The 22,716-nt window shown below is 42.7% G+C and overlaps 1 protein-coding gene across 12 annotated transcripts in view; it reads right to left on the reverse strand.

Annotated features, from left to right (window-relative positions):
- The window catches only part of LTBP1 (latent transforming growth factor beta binding protein 1), a 203,607-nt gene extending 181,880 nt beyond the window's left edge, over positions 1-21,727 (reverse strand). For all 12 annotated transcript variants that reach the window (XM_074579857.1, XM_074579856.1, XM_074579855.1 and 9 more), the window contains exons 1-3: positions 21,147-21,727; positions 20,509-20,579; positions 5,429-5,717 (exon numbers count right to left, since the gene is read on the reverse strand). In XM_074579857.1, the coding sequence (XP_074435958.1) occupies positions 5,429-5,717; positions 20,509-20,579; positions 21,147-21,607 (821 nt within the window). In that variant the 5' untranslated portion in view covers positions 21,608-21,727. The remainder of the gene's footprint in view (positions 1-5,428; positions 5,718-20,508; positions 20,580-21,146) is intronic.
- Between the last annotated feature and the right edge of the window lie 989 nt (positions 21,728-22,716).

Consider the following 22,716-nt stretch of genomic DNA (forward strand, 5'->3'; position numbering starts at 1 on the left):
AGTAACGTCCCAATGTTGCAAAGCACATGATGCTGATACAAGCTCACAGGATTTAGATGTTCTTTTCTTAGAATAAATCAAACAGCCATAGCACTGGCCTCTAGGAGGGCAGAACCTTGTAGCCCTTACTTACAGACAAAAGCTCTGAAGCCCAAGGTAACAGTCTCTGGTTGTATCTTAACAATGTAGTCATGGCTCACTCACAGATTTGTTCAGACCCCTCTGTACACTCAATATCCTCAAGTACACATTTAGGTGTATCAGTCCTGAGCACACATACATGCATGTGCCTACGAACACAGATTAAACCCCAAATTGCACTGAGAACAGGAAAAATAAGATTTAAGAAAATTAATACCAAATATTTTGCCTAGAACAAAAAATATTAATTTTCCAAGATATCACCACTGGAATTATAATTCAGTTGCTTCCAGCTCCCCTGTGTAGTCCAAGAGAAGAGACGGTCTCTTTTCCTGAAGAAAGAAGTGTATCATACAAATTACTGGCGTTGAAGAGAAAGAATATCACCAACAGAATGAAAACAACTGAACTACAACTTTCAGAAGAAGTCATGACAGACTTTCTAGTTTTAGCTTGGATTAAAGGTTATTGGTTTGTTTTCTTGTCTTTTGTTTGACTTCTATGATGAGATGACTAGCTCAGTGCACAAAAGGAGCATGATGAATCTTTTTAACCTGGACTTTAGCAAGGTGTTTGACACGGTTGTCTCCTTACCTAAAAATTAGTGAAACAGGGATAACTGGATTATAAACTGGGTGCAAAAACTGCCTGCCTGAATGATCCAAAATCCAACTCACAGGAGGTTAAGCAGATAATTATCTGTTTTCCTTAGAGATCGATACTGGGACCAATATTGTTCAACAACTTTATTAATGACCCAGAGAAGGGAAAAAATACAGTCAAAGATACAAAAAAGAACTAGTACACAAGACAGGAAATAGCTAAAAGAGCAGTCTTATATTTTGCAATAAACCTCAGGCAAGAGTTTGTACAAAGTCAATAATCTTTACAGATTATTCTACATATATATGTAAATACATAACTTACAGTTATAGATTACATAAAGAAGATATTCCATTTTCAGTTACAAGTGTCCTACATTGCTGATTTCAGTGGGGTCACAATAGCATGCCCAATTCTTCCCTCAGTCATTTTTTTTTTCCAATCTAAATTCACACTAATCTCACATCAATTAGTAAAAACTTGAGGAAATATTGGAAAAAAAATACTACATCCTTGAATATAAGGAAAAAAAACAGTTTTTAAGACACAGGTTAATAGATTCACTAAAATTATCAGGTGATATGCCTGCCTGTAATAGCATAGCACTAGACCCAGTGATCCAGGAATACAGATTTGAAGGGGACCTCTTCGGAAACATTTCTAGGTGAATCAGACACACTAGTAAGTCCACATCTGTCACCTAAAGTCTGTGCATCCACCTCTCCTTTGATGAGCTTTGCTTTGCACAACACAAAAGTAAACTTTCAAATTTCATCAAAAACTGCCTCTAAAAGATGCTGAAGGAGCAATGCTGTCACACTTCAGTACATTATTGAGCTCCAGCTGGTTGATGCTGTATTCTTTCTGGTGACCATTTCCAAACTGTACTAGAAACTTCCCTTTAAAAAGAAAAAAAAAAATATTTTCTGCTCCCACAGCTGGTAAATGCAGAAAACGAAGAAAATCAAGCTGTTGGGGCTATACTGTTGCCAACAAGTGAGAGAATTAGATGTGAAAGGGACACCCGGAGTTACTGGAGAGCTATGACAGGAATTCAGGACCACAAAGCATGTCTGTTATTGAGATCGGAATTCCCAACAGGTTCCAATAAGATGCAGATTTTTTGTTTCTGAGACACCGCTTGTTTTCAATTACAGCCGTCTACATCTTCCGCTAACATTCTTCCGAGATGAGACCTTGTACCTGATAGTATCCATTTTCAGCCCAGGGCTATGACAGACTTTGCTAGTGCTAAGTGCCTATGTTCTAAATCCAGGATAGTCCAGGAAATTAATCTCTCTCCAGGTTTCCTTCTGTTTAGCACCACATTCTTCAAAAAAAGATCTCTGGGAAGAAATAAATGCTTCCCCAAATATCATTGCCACCATGATTGGGGTTGTTCAGCCTGGAGAAGAGGAGGCTCCGGGGAGACCTTATAACAGCCTTCCAGTACCTGAAGGGGGCCTACAAGAAAGCTGGGGAAGGACTGTTTGCAAGGGCACGTAGCAATAGGACGAGAGGCAATGGTTTTAAACTAGAGCAGGGTAGGTTTAGATTAGACATTAGGAAGAAGTTCTTTACAATGAGGGTGGTGAGGCACCGGAACAGGTTGCCCAGAGAGGTGGTGGAGGCCCCATCCCTGGAGACGTTCAAGGTCAGGCTGGATGAGGCTCTGAGCAACCTGATCTAGTTAAAGATGTCCCTGCTTACTGCAGGGGGGTTGGACTAGGTGACCTTCAAAGGTCCCTTCCAACCCAACACGTTCTATGATTCTATGATCCTAAGAAAACATGTAAGAACACACCTTGATGATTGAAATTGGAAAAGTTACATTCATATACAAAACAGAAAAAATTGACAGAGGATGGCAAAACAGAAACACTGTAGAGACAAGCCTCCCCTAAGAACGTATCTTAGTGTTCCAGGTTGGATTCTGCCCTGACTCTCACCAATCCTTGACAGCTCTGTGTAGCAGCAGCATACAGATCAGCATACCAACCACACTGACAATGGATAATTCCACTCCTGCCATAGCCTTCCCTATGTTTCTAGGAGTGGGAACAGAAAAAAGCCATTCCAAAAATACGTGGGCAGCCTCACACAACATAGGAGATCACAAGACATTCAAAGAGGAACTGAAGCAGGAAATAGCCCATCTGATCTGCATCAATGGTAGAGACCCAACCTCAGACGGATCTTTCAGCCCTGTAAATTGTTCTAATACTCTACACAAGAACTACCACTAGCACTCATTTCAACAGTTGTATCTAAACATCCATCTTCTTCTACTGCACTTCATATAACTGCTTTGGTTTGTGAAATAGCCCATTTCCTGTCCGTTCCTGCTCCTATGTCTGGCTCCTGACAAGGTTGTAGGCTGGCTTTCTCATGATTGCTAAGACCCAGTTTTCCATTTTCCCACTCTATTACTAACCTGGCTGAAACAGATTTATCTTCATGTGATGTCAAAGACTAAAAAAGAGATCAGAAAAGGTCTCTTCACATCTAGGAGAAAATCCTTAGGTTGAGAAGGGTCACATGAACAACAAAGCCCACCTGGGTTAACACTGCTAATGGAAGCATGCAGAGGCACTTTGGATAGCAGATAACAGATGATGGGTTTTGGTAGTCTGAAGTTGCTTCCTCCAAATCTGGGATGTTGTCTCATGCAAGCGGGAACAGAGATTTTGGTGAAGCATGACATGATGTACGTACCCTCTACAAACACTTTGAGCATCGTAGCCTGGCAACTATCACAGTAGCACAGAAGAATATCAGTTTAACATCATCTCTTTTCATACAAGAGGAACCCATTATCCCTGGCCTCTGCTTTCCCAGGAATAATGGAAAATAAGTCTTCTCTAGAGGCAGGCACAAGCCTTCTAAACACAGTTTCAGAGTGCTTAAAAGAACATAGTTTTTTTTCAGGCAAGAACAAACTGCATTCTTTTCTTCTTTTTTCTTTTTTTTTTTTTTTTTTAAAAAAGTATATTTTACTACCCAATTTGGACAACTGGTCTTTATCACAACAGGCAGAAGAATTCCTTGAGAATGCTTGTGTATGGACGAAGACAGACAGACAGACAGTACACTCTACAGGAATTGGTACTGATAAGACAGGAATTGTCTGTGCTCTTTGGACTGATTTGCTGTCCTGCACTTTGTGGAGCTAAGCAGAGAAGGCAGGTGCTGAGGATTAGCAGTCCTGCTGGCCTAGATGGGAAGGTGCAGAAAAAAGCCTGCTGATTTCACTAGTAGTTTCCCCTTCATATTAGTCACTTCAGTAACCCTTGCTTCACTGATAGGAATGAAACAGGGCTCAGAGTACCATAAAATATTAAAACTGGGTAGCGATTTCTCTGTCCTTCAAGACTGTGGATGTATTTGTTCTTAAAGCCCACCCTGCCCCACCTTTTGCCCTTCTCAAAGGCCATACTGGCTTAGGGTTTAGAACTCCAAGGGAACTCAGGTTAAGTTCCTCTTCCTATTACACAAGACATGGATGACAGTTTTGCTTGTGGCCCCACAGTTAGATGAACTGGGACAATAGTAAAAGGAATTGGAAGGGTTTAGGAGGAAAGAACACAATAAAGAGGTTACCAGACAACATCAAACACCATTGGCAGAGCCCAGTGTTCTCTACTCTCAGATGCAGATTTGGAGAGGGGTGGCAGGATGTACTTTGTTGTCAAGAGCGTATAACTACTCAGGTGCAGACTTCTATAATCACACACCACACTTCTGAGTTCATTTTTATAGTTTTGGGCATAGGAAAACACAGCTTATTTTCCAGTCCTGATTATCTTGCTCTGGAGGCTAGAAACAAGACGGACTGCACCCTACTTACAGCTATCCAAAAGCAACACCTGTTATAGGACAGAAACACTTTTTGCCACTGACTTCACCTGAAACTGGAAGGGTAGTAGTTGCTGCAAACACCTAAAACTGTTCACATTCAACTTGATTGTCACCCTCCTGCACACCCCGCTCCCCCCACATCAAATGCAACCCTGACACACATTAAGGTCAGACACATTAATAAAAATAACATTATGGAGTTAGAGAAATTTCAGACTCATTTGAAGCATTTAAACGAATGAAAATAATATCAAGGTCCAGCTCAGTCACCAGCTGCTGAAGAGAGAAAGAAAGAATTCTCCAACAAAAGTGGTGTTCCCTTGCTACCTATAATAGGCACATACAATCCTGAACCTCAAACGCAAGAAAGCAGAAGTATCCATTGTAGTAGACTTACTTTAAAAAAGAAAATATAATGTAAGTGGAAGAAAGAAACATAATAAGAAGAATACAACATAAGCAACAAATCTTACTCTCCTCAGTTATGCAAGGTGTTGAAATTCCATGCCAGATTCTGTTTAGGCTAAACTCAAAAAGTCACTAGCGTAAATTAAGAATAACTCCTCTGATATTAGTACAGCATTGTCATTCTAAGGAAAATAAAGTTGACTGATATTACGGGATATTCTGTTCAGCTGAGGAGATCTAGCTCCTAAGTAATAGAAATTTAAAAATCCACTGAAGTTTGACAGTTAAAATAAAAAACTTTAAAAAAAAAAATGAATCTGTAAAAGTCTCCAAGTGTGATTATTTGAAAACACTTGGAAGGAACAATATTTATAAATCCAACATACTGGACTTCTTTGAAAGTAAAGAAAACACTTACTGTGGTTGCATTTGCTGAGGTAACCCAACAGGAGGCTTCTGCTTGATGGTGAATGCCATCTGAGTCATAGGGCCAACCTTCGGTGGGACCTGCACCTTCTGAGAGAAGGTCTGCTGGGCAGCCTGCTGGGGTATGGGCCATGGGGGAACAGCAGGGCTCCGGCCTCCAGTGGAAGATGTGTCTTGCATGACTGTATCCTCACAGGAATTACCTTTTGTTCCTGGTTTACACACACAAAGCTGAGGTCGCAGGCACATCCCTCCATTTTGGCATGGTGGTGCACAGTTAGCTAAGAAAAGACATTTTAAGAAGTACCTGTGAAACAGAGCATGATTGAAAATGCAAACCCTCCCCGCAATAAAAAAGGATGTTAATTGCTACATTGCTAAGCTCCACAAAAGACAGCATATAAGTTGGTATAGCTTTTACTACTTTCCTACATAAGACATGTACAACATTTGAACTTAGAAAAGTAAAATACTGGTGAGCTAAAAGATAGGAAATGCACAAGCTAAAACAAGAAATACCGCATTATTTCAAATCTTCCTGTTAGCGACCTTTTATACTGTTGTTCCCTGCATCCTCCCTCCCTATATTTTAACAACCAAATTGCATCCGATGAAACAATATGGTGCAGATTATAGAGTTTTAATACTGATCCAGGCTTGGATTCATTCTATTACTATTCGAAGTCACAGATCCTCTATAGGTACCCAGAAGGAATCCTTACAGTTATGTTATAGATGACCAAAACAATGTGGCGAACCATGAAGTGATTTAACCCTTCCATCTCTAAAGCCCAAATGAAATCCCCTCCGATATCACCACCGTAATAACGTAAAAAAGGAGACACATAAACTGCTGCTACAAAGACATAACTACACCTAGGGCTGTAGGCACTTCAATCCAGTTTTAATACATACATTTACATATAAAAATAAGCACACAAGTACACATATAAAATAACTTATTAGGATGGGACAGTGGAGGACTAATTTGTCAACTGATAATACCATCTGATACAAACGTATCATGTATACCACTCATACACGACACTAGAACTTCCCTACAACTTTAACCTGAGCTTTGCATAGGCTTCTTCTCCTTTCATACGTTGTTCAGCAACATCTCCTTTTCAATACTACTTAGCTGAGTAACAAAACAATAATTATTTGCTTGCTTATATTTCCGTTTATTTTTGAGAGTATATTTTGTCTTTGACTGCAGTAATACTGAAGAACATTTTCACCGTAAACTTGAGAAGGGATTTACAACAAGCATATGTTGTAATATACTAGCCAACTCTTTCTTTTGTTTTCCTTTAAGACCTAGATTTTGCTAGGAACAGTAAAAATTTGCCTATACGCACATGACTGAAATTAATTATGTCTTTGGAAAACAGATATAGGAGCCCTAAACTCTAATGAAGTTTCATTGGCTTTGCAGAGACTCTGAGACCAGAACAGTGATCCCATCATCTAGGTCATCTGTAGAAAATGTGTAAAGATCACAGTGAAACAATTTGGGCACAGTTTGGAGTGCTTTAGAAAAATATCACATAAAAATTTCTGTTAAAAAAAACCAAACACACAGGATTTTCAAAAGTCCCATTTTTACAACATGAAAAGAGAAACTCATACTGAACATATATTTCTTGAGATTTATGGACATGTATCTATATTAACTTCCAAACTTCTCAACAAGTTATTTAAAAAACAGAAATCAAACACAAAAGTTAGCCAACAAGACCACCCCAAAAGTCACTATAGTCAAAATATCCACTCTGCTAGGACACTGATCATTATGTATTTCCTCACTCTCAAAACTGAAATAACCATTTATACGTGCACAAAAGACAACACTGAGAAAACTGCAACTCTTTCTCTCCTGTACTTAAGAACGAAAGCTGTACTTCAGAAGCCTAACAAAACTTAAGTTTCACTTATCAAAGTAGACCTAATAAGGTTGCAGTTAATTTAAAACTATGCAGCTGAAAATAGAACCTGTATTTAAATGACCTCATCTTTCTTACCCAAACAGACTTCAGGATTCTTACTTCACTGACAGCAATGTAAACCCTGAAAGTTTCTCAGCTTTACATATACGTAAAGCATATGAAGCTCTACAGGACAAACTGCGCTACTCTGGCCTTATGTTACAAAAGACCCAGTTTGTCTCAAACCCTGTGAACAGTGACAGCAGGTTGAAAAACTGATCCATTAGACCTTCACAGCAATCCACCCTTTGATTGAAGTTCTTCCTGCATGACATCCTGGTCTTTAAATTGGAAAGGCATGGATTTGATGCATGGACCACTTGGTAGATAAGGAACTGGCCAGATGGCCGCACTCAAAGGGTTGCGGTCAACAGCTCAATGTCCAAGTGGAAACCAGTGACGAGTGGCATTCCTCAGGGGTCAGTACTGGGACCAGCGCTGTTTAACATCTTTATCGGCAACATGGGCAGTGGGATGGAGTGCACCCTCAGCAAGTTTGCAGATGACACCAAGCTGTGTGGCACAGTCAACACGCTGGAGGGAAGGGATGCCATACAGAGGGACCTGGACCGACTTGAGAGGTGGGCCCGTGCGAACTTCATGAAGTTCAACCAGGCCAAGTGCAAGGTCCTGCACCTGGGTCATGGCAATCCCAGGCACAAATACAGGTTGGGTGGAGAATGGCTTGAGAGCAGCCCTGAGGAGTCCTTGGGGGTGCTGGTGGATGATAAGCTCAACATGAGCAGGCAATGCACACTTGCAGCCCAGAAAGCCAACCACATCCTGCAGCTACATCAAAAGAAGTATGGCCAACAGGTCAAGGGAGGTGATTCTACCCCTCTACTCTGCTCTGGTAAGACCTCACCTGGAGTACTGTGTGCAGCTCTGGAGCCCCCAAAACAAGAAGGACAGGGACTTGTTGGAACAGGTCCAGCAGAGGGCCATGAAGATGATCAGAGGGCTGGAGCACCTACGCTATGAGGACAGGCTGAGAGAGCTGGGGTTGTTCAGCCTGGAGAAGAGAAAGCTCCAGGGAGACCTTATAGCAGCCTTCCTGTACCTAAAGGGGGCCTACAGGAAGGATGGGGAGGGACTCTTTATCAGGGAGTGTAGCGATAGGACATGGGGTAATGGCTTTAAACTGAAAGAGGGTAGATTTAGATTAGCTATGAGGAAGAAATTCTTTACTGTGAGGGTGGTGAGGCACTGGAACAGGTTGCCCAGAGAAGTTGTGGATGCCCCATCCCTGGAAATGTTCAAGGCCAGGCTGGATGGGGCTTTGAGCAGCCTGGTCTAGTGGGAGGTGTCCCTGCCCATGGTAGGGGGGCTGGAACTAGATGATCTTTAAGGTCCCTTCTAACCTGAACCATTCTGTGATTCATCAATCCTGTGTAACAGATCACAAAATTGGATAAAATAGCACATTATTAGGAAAGAATAAAAATGAACATTTTAATTGACATAATACAGCAGTTTAGTTTTAAAAATGTTCAAGACAGCTGCAGTGTGCCAAATGTATGACCTAATTATTTCAGTTGAAGACAACAATAATGGCACATCTTACTGAAAACACCATTATTTTCCATAAAGCTAGGCTTCCAAAAACTGGAGCATGGAAGTATTCAGTTTAAAACTGAAAAGCAGGCCAAAATACTCCTGTTAAAGGCAACAGGCTTCCTCCTATTCAATTCAAGGAGGCCATGACTGCAAATTCAAAATGGGGCAAGGCAAAGATGCAAGTAACAAGACTAGCCTTAGTGGGTCAGATCAAAAATCCACTTAGTCTAGTCTCCTCTCTCCATTACTAAGGTGGATGCTTAAGGACAGGTGTAAGGACAAGGGTGAGAAGCAGTAAAAGTTTGTACCACTACAGCCTTCAAGAATTAGAGGCTCAGCAGTTTCCTGAGCAAGAGCGCTGGTTTTGTGTTTAGTAACCCTCAACAGATTTTTTTCTGCCAGGAGTTCACTGATCTGCTTTTTGAACCTGTTAGTTTTAGCATCCAAAACTTGCGGTGCCAAGGAAGCTGGCCACATTGGAAGGCCAGGCACAGAAAACATAACCAACCTCACGCCAGTTCCAGAAGAGTAATGTGGTGAGGGAACATGGGGTTCTTTTGGGTTGGTTTTTGTGTTTTAAGGGCATGCAAATCTGTATCTACTAAAGACAAAGCCACAGTGCTACGTTTGCTTTGGAAGTTCCTAAATCGCGAAGAGCTGAAAGCATTTTCCGTAGCTGTTTTCCAACACGTTCATCCTTTTTATGCATCTTTCCCTAATCAACTACTGATCGCTAACATTGTGGACAGAACACTGGGTTAGAGGGACACTTATCAGGCCCGGTATGGTTTTATTTATGACATTCTTTCAGAAAAAGTAGTATAAAATGGTAACATTACCATTAGGCTTAACACACAGATGTGTTGGAAAGGGTGTGTTTGGTTTGGGACTAATCTAGACATAATGCACTTTTCAGTCCATGTGTTCATGTTATTTTGGTTAAAGAGTATATAAATATTTGCAGGAGCAAGACCTAAAATAAAAGATTTATAACAGTTTTAAATATGTAAATATTTTAAAACTTCTACATATACAGAATGTATTTCTGTTTTAATACATACTAAATAAAGCATAATTTAATATATTGTCAGTAAGTACAAAGTTCAGATAAAAATTTCTTTTTCAGGGCTTTTGAAAGAATCAAAATACAGGTACAATTAGCTCCCCTTGTCATGAAAAAAGTTTTATATTAAATTCCTGATAATTCTTGAATTGAGATCATTAAGATCTCATTTCTATGCTAATCCCTTTGATTCTACCTTGATTCACAACTACTTTCTTCAAACAGTAACATCTCATTTACAAGGTAATTTCCTTGTGTGTCTAGATCATGTGGAGAACTGAAATTCACAAAAAACATACTTTTCAGTGAGAAACTCATAATAAACAAATTTAAGTGTCCCAAAACTTCCCTGCACTCAAGTTTCTAACCTTTTAGTCTCAGCTCTACCTTAAAGCATCTCCTTTATCTAGCAAGTGCTGTTAGTACTTAAACGTCCACAAAAATTTTTCAACATCATTCCTGGATTTCCAATATTTTGATACAATGATTACTATACAACAGCATTGTGAGTTTTGTGCTATTTCTAGTAATCCCATCCACTAGATTTTTCCTTTCCATTTCCACATAAAATGTAACATACCTTCCCCCCCCACCACCTTCTTAACCACACATAGTCAAGCATCAGTTTAAGCAGAATGAACTGACTTTCAACAAATTTCATCACTGCGCACATCAGCACAGTATGTACCAACTTCCCTCATAGGAGTGAGTAAAACCTGTCAGGTAAAATACATGCTAGAGAGCAAATAATAAAAAATATAGTAATTGGAAAGAGGATTTTAAGTGTGGGGTTGTTTCAGATTCCAGCATAAAATGGTCGAGAAATGACGCATGCATCAAGTTTACAGAAATGGGAGAGACCAACACTGACATGAATATATCTGTGCTTAGAGCAGAAATTTCAAGTTCCTTTACACGCAACATAGGAATAATGTTAAAGGCACAGTAAATATTGTTTTTATTTCATTAATTCAAGATTTCTATTCCTCAAGCATACAAGCAAACCAAACCAAAGCTCATCTTGGTTGAGTGCGCATCCTAAACAAAAAGTTGTGATACAAAGGCACCTTTAACTCCTGCTGTGTTGAAAGACAGAGCAATGACCCCCCACCGATTCCAAAAGAAAAGCAGTGAAGCACTTTCTCTGAAAAGTGAGAAGCTGTGGGTTCTGAAAGGAAAGAGGCATATTCCAGTTTCCCCTCAAAAGTCTGAATATGGTGCCACAGTTACTTTTTTTACACTTACTTTACTTTACACTTACTTTACCACTTACTTTTACACTTTTATATCATTTTATATAATTTTAAGTCTCTTAAGCTGTTGTCAGGACTGAGGATGCAACACTGGAGACTAGAAACCCAAAAGCTAACTGAAGGAACATTTAGTGCTCACCATCTAATGCTTTTCTGGGGATCTAGTCCTCCATCTGAGTATCTCTCTCCAAACAATTTTCAAAAGTTGAATTTTACCAGGAATATATCCAACAATTCTACACAGTCATTGAGGATGGGGGAGAGAGGAATTCGTGACCTTCGTGACAATCACGTTGCAAGACCATTCCATAAAAAAGTTGAAATTACTTAAATAATCAGAAGAAACAGCATTAACTGCAGAAAACTTCTATGTTCTGTACATCTCTAATGGAGGAAGTATTACGACCATCTGTGTCTTCCTATACAGGAACTTTGCTTTTATCATAACTATATGGTCCTTAAAGAATTCTTTCCCTAAATATACTTCAAATAAAAGCATGCGTCACTGTTGGAATTCTTCACTGGTCCACTTCAAAACATCTGGTGCATTCCCACACTGGCTTGGATGGCTACATAAACATGACCTCCAAGAAAGGAGGGAAACAAAAAAACGACACATTTGGCATACATATTTCTTTTAAAACAAACAAACAAAAATCACAGAGTTTCTGTCTAAACCTAATGACAAAATAACATACTTTATTAAGAATGTTTTCTATCTATCTTCATAGTATTACCTCTAAATGCTAAGATTTATCAGAATTTAATAGCAGCTATACTCATATACTTCAAAAGCCTAACTTCAGCAAAAGCACACATTATTTTATCAGTCATAAGAATATAACATGCTGTTTGATACTTGGCATTTTCATTCACGTTGTGTTTACTGGAGTTTATATAGTATAGATACTTAAGTTAGACTGTACAATTTGGGAAACACTTTAAAGTATTTAATTATATGAGATCATAATTACACATATTCTGACAGTACAAATGTTTCACATGCTATAGATCCTTCTATCATTTCAGGATTAAAAAGAAATTATTTCACTACAGAATGGACTAAGCCAAGGAAACCAGATTCACATGCTACATGCTGTTCTTGCTTGCTGGACTGGTTAACAATCCAGTCTGCAATCCTTTTAATTCTCTTAACCTTTCTCATTACAGTGCTTATTCATTTTGTTACAAAATACTTCGTAAGAAACACATAGGAAACTGAACAAATTAAGACAAACTCAATAAAGAGACAACTGAAAATTTTTAACTGGATGTAGGATTCAGACAACAACTGAAGTGTTATGGAAAAGAAGTACCAGAGATAAGACTATTAATCATAACAGAGTAATCAAAATGCTAAGAACAATAGTTATTCCTAAATCCAACAAACTCTCAATAAGAGTTCACCATTTACTTGAGCTTCTCCAAAATTCCAGGCCTAAACTGCCATCTAGAGATAAAAAAAACACTGATTTGAACTATGAAAAAACAAGTCTTGCCACAGGACACACAAAATTCCCACTTTATGAGGACACAGCTCTCCAAAGCTCTAGGTTTATTCAGGGATTGCTATCCACATTTCACAAAAGAAAAAAAAAAAGAACACAACTGAACAGAACCATTTTTAGATCTGTATTTAAATGAACATCTTGCCTTGCTAACAGATAAAAAGCTTGTTCCCCTTCTGTGTGCAGTCAGAAATGCAGAGAGATGCTAAAGCTTCGCTTTCTTTTTGTAGTAAGTGGAGAGGATCTGTTTTCTAGGAATAAATTAGGCTATGCTAGTCAAGTACTGGTGCTTTTAAAGGCAGAACAAAAATCTAAAGCAAAAACCCCAAACTCAACTCAGCATCAGCCCATGTTAGTCACAGAACACAGATTCACTTGACAACCTGAACCACCCATAACCTGCTAACCCCCAGTACTGCAGTATTTGAACAAGGAGACATTTGCGGGAGGTGTGTGTCCCTCTCCATCCACCCTCCACTAACTCCGTAGCTCCCAGGCAATCCAAGCTTGCTTTACGGCAGGATCAATTGGCACAAGCAGCCCTTCACACTGGAGGGCTGCAAAGAATGGTTAGAGGTGCTGCACCCAACTTTTTCTCAAGGCCCCGCAGAGTGCAGAACCCCACCTCTCACTATAGCCCCACTTTCCCAGAGACCGGGAGTCTTGCTGATTCCATACACATGGAATTCTGCTTTGCCCTGCTTTCTCACTTTGCTGGAGAGGAAGGAGAGGGGAGCACGCCCCACTTCCAGCTCTTCCCCCTTCTCTATGCTCAGGAAGAGCAGCCATACAGAAGAGGGGGGTAAGCCTAGTATCTTAAGTATCAAAGTATCGCTTCAGTCATTTTGTTCCTGCACACATGCAGAACTAGGAGAACACCATGCAATTGCTGGATGAACTACAGCTCTCCCCAGCATCTATGCAGCTTTCTACACCACTTCCAAGTTACACATTGAAAACAAATAGCCACACATCTGATAGGGGGGAAAAAAAAAAAAAAGGGAAAAAAAACCCCACAGTTTTCTGAGTTCCTTCAGATACTATATTAGCTGAAGAAGTGTTCAGGACTTTTTATCCGCTTTAGATCTACCACAACTTTGCTACATGTTCCTTTTCTTCTGTTAACACTAACTGCCACAATGAGCTGAATGAGTTCACTATCAATCTTTCACCTGCTTCAGTGCAGAAGCACATCATCTTGAGAAGTTTTTTTTAAGGTTTTTTTTTTTGTTTTGAATCTATAAACACACATAGTATTTGCATGAAATAGAGATTATGTATCATTATAACCTTACTTGTTTCCCGTAAAGTCCCAAATGGCTCACAAAGAAAAGGCTGAGTAGGTTTCACCTCATACTAACTGTGGACTTATGTTTCCTCACCAAAACGTGGCAATGGCACAAAGCATGGTCACATCCATACAGCAGGGAGCAGCTAACAGCTCCCCATCTCCTCTTGCAGGAGGGCAACTGGCTGCCATCAATAGCCAGGAGATGGACACTGTGCTCAAAGGCTGCATTACTGCTTTAGCTCAGGTTGGGATTCTTTCTTGAACCATATCTTATCAATCGCGCTCACAGAGGTGTTGTTCATGTTGTGGGGCCATCTTAAGGCACATGCACTGTATTTCTTTTAGATGCAGATTTAAAAAAAAAACAAAACAAAAAAAACACTAAACCCAAATCATGAACGCTCCAAGAATGCACCTAACATATTTTAGCCTCATATTGGCATTTATTTCATGAGACCGGACTACACCTAGTCTAAAATAAAACACTAAGTCCTGAAACATGCATACCATGGGCCTCAGGTCATCAAAACCAAAGGCTCTAGTCTACAGGTCGGCTCCCATTAGTCCATGCTGCTTGCTCATGTAGACAAAGCCAAAGATTACAAGAATCTGGGATCCTCTCATTCTCCCCTCTTCCAAGGACAGTAAGCGAAAAATAAAGCAGAGTAAAACTACCACTGAGTGCTAACAAGAGCTTTCCACTACAAAAGCCAATCTATTCCTTGCATATGGAATTCAAAAGTTTTATTTCCATATTACAGTAGCAAGCACAGCAGAGGCAAAACCAAGCTACTCAAGTAATGGCTTTCAGTTTTTCAATTTTGAAGTGTTTAAAAACAAGAAAGAATAGATTAAAAAGTACTAACATATAGGTTAGTTATATGAGGTCAAAGTAGTTACATCTCTCTAAAATGGAGACATTTGATTTTGATTTAAATGAAATTTGAAGGAGATTGATAATGCTTTTATTGAGATGATGGTTTTAGAATGAGAAGAAACAACATTTGGGGAGAGTATGTTATAGTTAGGCTTTGTACACACAATGTAAATAAACAGAACTCAGTAAAACTCAAAGACACAAAACTGATTAAGCACAAGCCTCAGTAACCCTTTATGTCCAGAAAACCTCCATGAAGCACAGCTGCAAACATCTGAAGTACTCAGTTCCAATGATGAGAAGTACAGCTCTCCTGGATACCACCATTTTTAAGAGATTAATTGAAGACAGAAAAACAGTCGATTCTGAGCAACTAGTATTAAACTACTTAGTGGCACAGAGTTTTATATCTAAATTGGGAAACCCACGTATGCTTCTAAGTTTCCAGGTCTGGATCTTAAGCCTGTATCAGAAGACCTAAGCATGCAATCTTTCCCTCACCTTCCCCCAAGAAAATTCAGGAGCACAAGCCAGAAGCAACCTAGGGCATGCTCCATCCCAGGTCTTGGACAACTGGAGGTCTAGAACTACTGGTCATATTGCGAAGTGCCCTTGTCCTGAAGGAGACACAAAGCTGTAGCATACTCACTTAGCAATAGCGAGAAGTGTAGGTCTAGAGGTTTAGAGATCAGATGGCTCTAACTGAATAGCAATACACAAGCAGAAGTCATGCAGACTCGGGAACTGAACAAAGGGGACCCTTCCTCTGGGCAAGTATCAGCATAACATTCCAGTCTCCTTCTCCAGCAGGAAGACTGGATGCTACTGTTGTGTATTTTCTTATTCTGAAAAAATAAATTAAGCCTTGTTTATATATAGCACATTTATTTAATATTGAGTCAGGAAGCTTTTCAAAAGAGAAGAGAATTAGCAAGATAATATTTTAATACAAAAACAGATAACTAATTTTTTGTCTTATTTTCTGATGACCTTTCCAAGGTGCCTGAGCACATGACAGACAGGAAAGAACTTCATGACCAAACTCAAAGAATCCTGTCCAGTTCCAACCCCAAAATCCTCACCTTGTGCCCGTGAGTGGAATACATGCATGCACACATACAACACCTTCAGCTAACAAAGACACAAGATCCTTTTTTTAATCTTTATTGACAACAATGGTGTATGTGGATTCTACACTTACATAGACAGTAATTCCTCTCCCTATAGGAAATTTACTCTAAGCATAATCCTGCAAAATCCACTTCCTCATCTGTTTGTCCTAAGAGCCTTTCTTACACCTCCGCAATAAGGAGCTCATACTTCAGTTTTCCCTTAACAGCCAAGTCTCTCTTTCCCACTTGCATTAGTTAATTATCATCATTATGTTAGTGGAAGTTAGAATTCCGCCAGGCAACGCTGTTTTTTAAACCATCCAGTTTACATTGAGAATACTGACAAACAACTGATGTTAACTCTCCAGACAAAACATATTATTATATGTTTTAGAAGGGGTTTACTATTACAACAAGGTGGGTCTTTTATATATTTTTTAAGGTATCAGATCCTGCATACAATATGTAACTTCTTTCTTGACTTCCCAACGTGAAAAACAGCTCCTTGTAATCAGTAAGAAAAGGAAAACAAAAACAGAACAAACAGAAGAGCATATTTTGTAGGAAGTAGTATTAACTAATAGAAATTTAGTAGCAAGTAACAAAGTAGGAGACAACAGGTTTCAATAGGATAAACATACAGTTGCAAGACAGGAACTCCTAATTTCCAGCTTAGGCCTTCCAGAAAGTTGTTATAACTTGTCCAAGGCCACATTTAACCTATGGCTCAATTTCCATTAGTGAAATAAATAATAAAAACCCCACACTCTAGGTTTTACTTGCCTTACAGCCATGTTAAAGAGCAAATTAATGTTTGTATAATACTCTGTTAATGCAACAAGTACTAACAAAACATGATGTCTCCAGCCTTGGTGGTATCTTATTATTGCGCTTACACAGATTATAACCTATGATAACTATGACTGGAAGAAAATCTTTGTCATAAACCCTTTCACGTGCTTCTAACTTTCCAAGGTGTTTATTGCTGTGGTTGAATTTTTCCCACCTTTGTCTCTACCCAAAGGTGAATGTTCTGAACACTTCAGAAAGGTCATTTTTGATTGTTAGACATCATTCTCCTAGCATAAAGCAATTCTGAACACTTTCAACACTGAGCTTTACGATTTCATCTTTTTAATTAGAATAATGCAGCTCTTTATAAGGAAAGTCACACCAAGTTTGAAAAAGAAGTTCTTAAGATAAAACTTTATAATGTAAAACTGAAATATTAGGCAGAAAGGGGGAAAAAATTACATGCCTAAAATTCGATACGGTAGGCGTTCTCATACAGGTAGCCCCCAGGAAAACAGAAGCTCACTTTCTGAGGACAGACTGTGAGACTTCCAAGAGAACATGACTACTGTAAACACAACAGGCAGTTCAGCTTCAAACTAAAATTTAGAAAAAGGACTTCAAAAGTCCACTTGCCTTCTCTGTACAGATGCTGCCCTCTGACCTGCAGAGAAACATTTCAAATGCCCCCTGGTGCTGCTACTGACGGAAATTCAATGCAGCTGCCACTGCTCCCAGCCAGACTGCCACCTGTCTGGTACAAGAGTCACCCAAGGGAACGGCAGCCTCAGCCACAGCACCACGCCTGACCTGAGAAAGTAGGGCGAGCGAACCACCATGCAAGAGAATGGGAGAGGGGAAGATTAACAAAGCCTGGGCTGCAAGACCATACCTCTTCCCTTTGACCCATCATTCGGTGGGTTACAGGCAGGCTTATTCACACAGGTGCAGCAGAGCAGAAACACATGCTGCTTGTTCCAGCCTGGGATTACACCTGAGCTAATAACCCTCGCTGATCAGAGCTGGCTCTCAGCACTCTGGTTCTGGAAGCATGATACAGACAAATGGAAGTTGGCTCTGGAAAGAGCCAGTATGGGTCTGGGGTTTATTAGCTCAGGCTTTGCACCACGCAAAAGAATATAAACTGGCCCTAGAGGCCAAATAGCTTATTAAAGTGATACTGAGCCTGAGCTAATAAACCCTGACAGATCCAAACTGACTCTGCATGAAGTCAGCTCAGGTGTGCCTGCATCTGTGCCACAATTAATCCACAACTGCAATAATCCACTCAAAAACAACTGAGAGTCAACTATCTGAATTTGAAAACCACTTATTTTTACAGGAAAGAAAGGGGTTAACTTTTGTTCAGTTATAGGGTTTCTGTTCTGAAAGGAATACGGGGAGGTTCAAGAAAAGGAGATATCTGGCTTTTATGACTGTGAGACTAATCTTCCACAGCTAAATCAAGTCAATGCTCTCTCATGGTTTGCCTAAGTTACAAAACAGACAACTTCAGTACATTTAGTGTTTCCTTGGCTTGCCAAGAGAGGGGTAAAACTGAGAAGATCCAAGCCAAGTGTGTTATACCATTGCTAGGAGGTATCAGAGTAGCATCAGAGCAGGCAGCAAAAATATTTAATGCTAAGGAAAGCCCAATATCAGAGACATGAAGTGAGAAAGAAAGGTCATAAAAAATCCCCCCCCTTTCTTTTAACTCTTTCTGTGTCACTCCATTCCTCCAATAACTATATGAATAAACCAATTAATTCATGGATTTAAATGATATTCTACAGAGTAAACCCATAAAAATTTAATTGCCTGACTTAATCCTTATTGAAGGCCCTAAAAATAAAAAGGGAAAAAAAAAAAGAGAGGGTAAAAGAGACAACAGTTGAATGATAATGGGAGAAGTCAAAAAGACAAAACTTAAAGGACAGAAACCAAAGAAAACTACTTAACTTATAAACAAAAGTTAAAAAGGATGGATTGAAGTTATTTGTTAACAAAAGTTACTAGAAGACAGAGAAAGAGCCACAGAAAGGAAAATTGTTTGAGTTTTGTTCAAAATAGTGAAAATAAAATTGGTTTACAATAGCATTGCAGTTAAAATATGGTTTTTGACTTGATCTCCTGAAATTAAGTGGTTTTTCTCACTTTGATTTAGTCTTTCAGCTAAGGTAGGTGATTATTAAGCTTTGCAATTAGTCTCAAAATACCATCTCAAACACTGTAAGCTGAAGGTAGTCATTCTAGTACTTATGTGTGTCAAGCAGAAAAGGTGACTAACCTAACACAGCAGCATGTATTTTAATGTGAAAATGTTAATTTAGAAGACTCTCTTAAATGCCTGTCTAAGTTTATCAGGGAAATTGTGAAGTTTTGTCTTTAACAGCCTACTGTAATAAAGTCTTTGCTTCTTAGCAACAGCTCCATGAAGGTCAAAGGTAGTTGACCTTTCTGAGGATTACAAATGTGATTGTTCCCTATTGTGAAAATCACACACAGGGACAAAAGCCACTATAAAAAAACCCCAGACTATGCATCTCGAAAGCATTGTTTACTCCAGCTCTCTCAGGGACAGAAGCCTGTCTTGCTGAACAAAAGTGATGTTCCAAGATCTGCCCAATCTCGATGATACCTAAAGGGGTCTCCTGAAGAGATATGTCATTCCAGCCTTTCATGACCTCATGGCAACATCACTCCAGTTTAGCCATTTGCAGTCAACCTGAACCCTGACTAAATTAGCGGAGATTCTTCCTGTTTCACATTAGAAAGGACAACCCAAGCATTATAGCATTGATTCAATCAGTGTTATTTTATGCACGTATTTTGTGTTTCTAGAATACTCCAGTAAAGGTACATCCCTCTGCAGGACATTCTCCAAACCCACTTCTTTTGCCTTGTTCAAGACTTAAATAATTCCATGCCCTAGGCATGGTATCATCATGTGGGCTGCTGGTGAAGGGACAGTGTGGGTAGTTGCTTGCCCCCCACCTGTGTTCCTCTGGCAAGTTCTTCACCCTATCAAGCCCCCCTGTTCAAAAAACTCCCAACACCCAAGCATTAATGGGGGGGGGGGGGGGCGTCCCCACAAGAAATAACTTCTGTGCAGCTCTCTCCAAAAATGCCTCTATCTGTGCTGAGAATAAAAATAAGAAGTGCCTGTTGTTCATCCTTTAGCAAAGATGAAGGTTAGCAAGCAGGGATTTTGAGGTGAAAAGTGGAGCGTTATGACTGCCGTGCACCACTATAAAAAAAACCCAGACTATGCATCTTGAAAGCATTGTTTACTCCAGCTCTCTCAGGGACTGAAGCCCGTCTTGCTGAACAAAAGTGATATTCCGAGATCTGCCCAATCTCGATGATACCTAAAGGGGTTTCCTGAAGAGATATGTCATTCCAGTCTTTCATGACCTCATGGCAACATGAGAAGGGCTCAAGCACATGCGCTGGTTAACCATGCCAGTGCGGCACAGGTGGGATGTGTAGCTCAGCTGTCACCTCTTCACCCACAGCCCATGTCAGCAGCCACCACCTCGCCAGATGCCAGTGCAGAACCCCACTGGTCCCCCCCCCTACTGACTGCGGTGGTGTCCCCACGACCCCCCCCCCGACCCACACGGCTACTCACGTTTGATGCACCTCTGGGAGCCCGTGGCCTTGCTCCAGCCGTGGCAGCACTGCCCCCCGCAGACATTCACCCTGCGGGAACAGCAAAGAAGGAGGAGGGTCCGGTGGGGCTCCCCCCCACGACGCCGCGGCCGGCCCCGCTTCGCATCCCCAGCCGGGCGGCGGGGCGGGCGCTGGGCCGGGGAGAGAAAAGGCGGGAAGAATTAAACGTCCCGAAGAGCGCTGTGAGGAAACTCCTCGCCCGGCGCCGGCTGACTGGAAAGGCGAGCCGCCGCCTCCCGCAAGAGGGGCCGGGGACGGACGGGCACCCCGAGCAAACGACAAAGGAGGGGGACCGCGGCTCACCCCTGGCAGGGCCGGGCCACCCCTGGCGCCTCAGCGGGAGGGCGGAGGGGCGGGCGGCTGCGGGGCTCCTCGCACACTCGACGCCTCAGCCCGCCTGGGTGGTGAGGGGAGAGCTGTCCCACCGCGGGATCCCCCGATCCCCCACACCCTTCCCCGAGGGCAGGCGACAACAGCCGCAACGAAGGTGCTGGAGATGGGGGTGAGGAAGGCTGCGGGCGGGCAGCGCCACCGTCGCCTCAGCCGTGCTGGGGAGCGGGCTGCGTGCGGGGCAGGGGGTGCGGGAGGGCGCCTTACCCCGGCGGCGGCGGCAGCTGGTGCTTCTGGCGGAGGGGCAGGCCGGCGCTGCTGCTGTTGCCGTGGGGGCCCGGCGGCGCCTTGGGCCGCGGGCCGAAGCGGGCCGGCTTGGCGAAGGAGGCGGCGTGAGCAGCGGAGTTGGGGTGGACCTGCCCGGCGGGGCCCAAGCGGAGCTGTACGCCCGTGCCTCCCGGCTTGCTCATCCGCCGGGTCCGCTCCAGGGTGCCGCTGCCGGTGCCGCCGCTGTAGCGCGTGTTCAGCTGTACGTTAAACGTGCGCTGCTGCTGCTGCTCCCCCCCGAGGAGGGTCGGGCGCTGGTGCCGGCTGCCGGAGGAGCCAGCCCGGCCGGGCTGCAGGACGTAGGTGATCCTCCTCAGCCGGCCCTTTTCGGAGGCAGCGAGCGCTGATGACAAAAGTGCACAGGCGGCGAGGAGGAGGAAGCCCCATCTGATCCGAGCCATTTCCACAGCGGGAGCGCCGGCAGCCGGCGAGCTTCCCGGACCGCCGGTGCAAGGGGTTTAACCTCTCCGCCCAAGGACGTGGGTGCTTCCCACCCGCTCCCTGCGCCCCCCGCTGCGGGTCCTTCCTCCGCTCGCTGCCCCCCAACCTGCTCCGGGGCGGGGAAAAGGAGGGGGGGGAAGTAAAAGCCTCAGGTTGCCCCCACCCGCCCCCCGAACTGTTAGGAAAAGTTCAGCAAACACGTCGCCCCGTGAAGCAGGAAAACATCGTTGGAAGAAAGGAAGCGGCGGGTGCGAGCCGAGCTGCGAGCGGAGCCGGAGCGGGAAGGGAGGAGGAGGAGCAGCGGCAGCAGGGGAAGGGTGTTTGCTGGAGCGGAGGGGGGGTGGGGGGGGTGGTCGCAATGGAGAGCAGATGTTTCTGTTGCCGGAGCTGCCAGGGGTCTGCGGGCGGGTATACGAAACGGTGCTTAAGCCAGTCCGGGCTGAGAAAAAAATAATAATAAAAAAAAAAGCCCACCCTCTTTTTAAGCCTTCCTCCGTGAGTGAGTGTGTGCGGGAGGGGAGGGAGGGGGTGTGCGGGAGGGGAGGGAGGGGGTGGGCGGGGGGTGCCCCTGCCCCGGTGCCGGCCCCGCGAGCCAATCTGGGGCCGCCGTGACGTCAGGCGGCGCCCCCGGGGCGTGGGGCCGGGGCCGGGGCCAGGTGAGGGGGGTGATGGGGACGATGGGGACCCGGCAGCGGGGCGGCCGCGGGGGTCCCGGCTCCCGGCGGGGCCACGGGAGCCCGCGCCAGACCCCGCGCCGCTCAGTGAGACTCAAAAAATACGTGTTTTTCACCTTATGGTCGCCAACTTGCCGTGCTGCCTGTGGCACAGGCGACATTGCTGTCCCGTACAGTTGGGGTGACGTACCTGCACTTTTGCTATACCTGAGTGTTTCTTTTCTATTTTAATGGAAATGGGGGAGTTGGAGAAGAAAAGGGGAATACCCTGATTGCCGCCTGTATCTTGCTGTGGGGCTCAGTGCAACGAATTAAGAAGGCTCCATCCGAGTAGAGCAGTGATGTCAGATGGAGGCAAGGCTTTAAACCCTCAAAAAACCACTATATCCACGCAT

Source organism: Larus michahellis, chromosome 3, assembly GCF_964199755.1.
Source record: "Larus michahellis chromosome 3, bLarMic1.1, whole genome shotgun sequence".
Classification (NCBI taxonomy): domain Eukaryota; kingdom Metazoa; phylum Chordata; class Aves; order Charadriiformes; family Laridae; genus Larus; species Larus michahellis.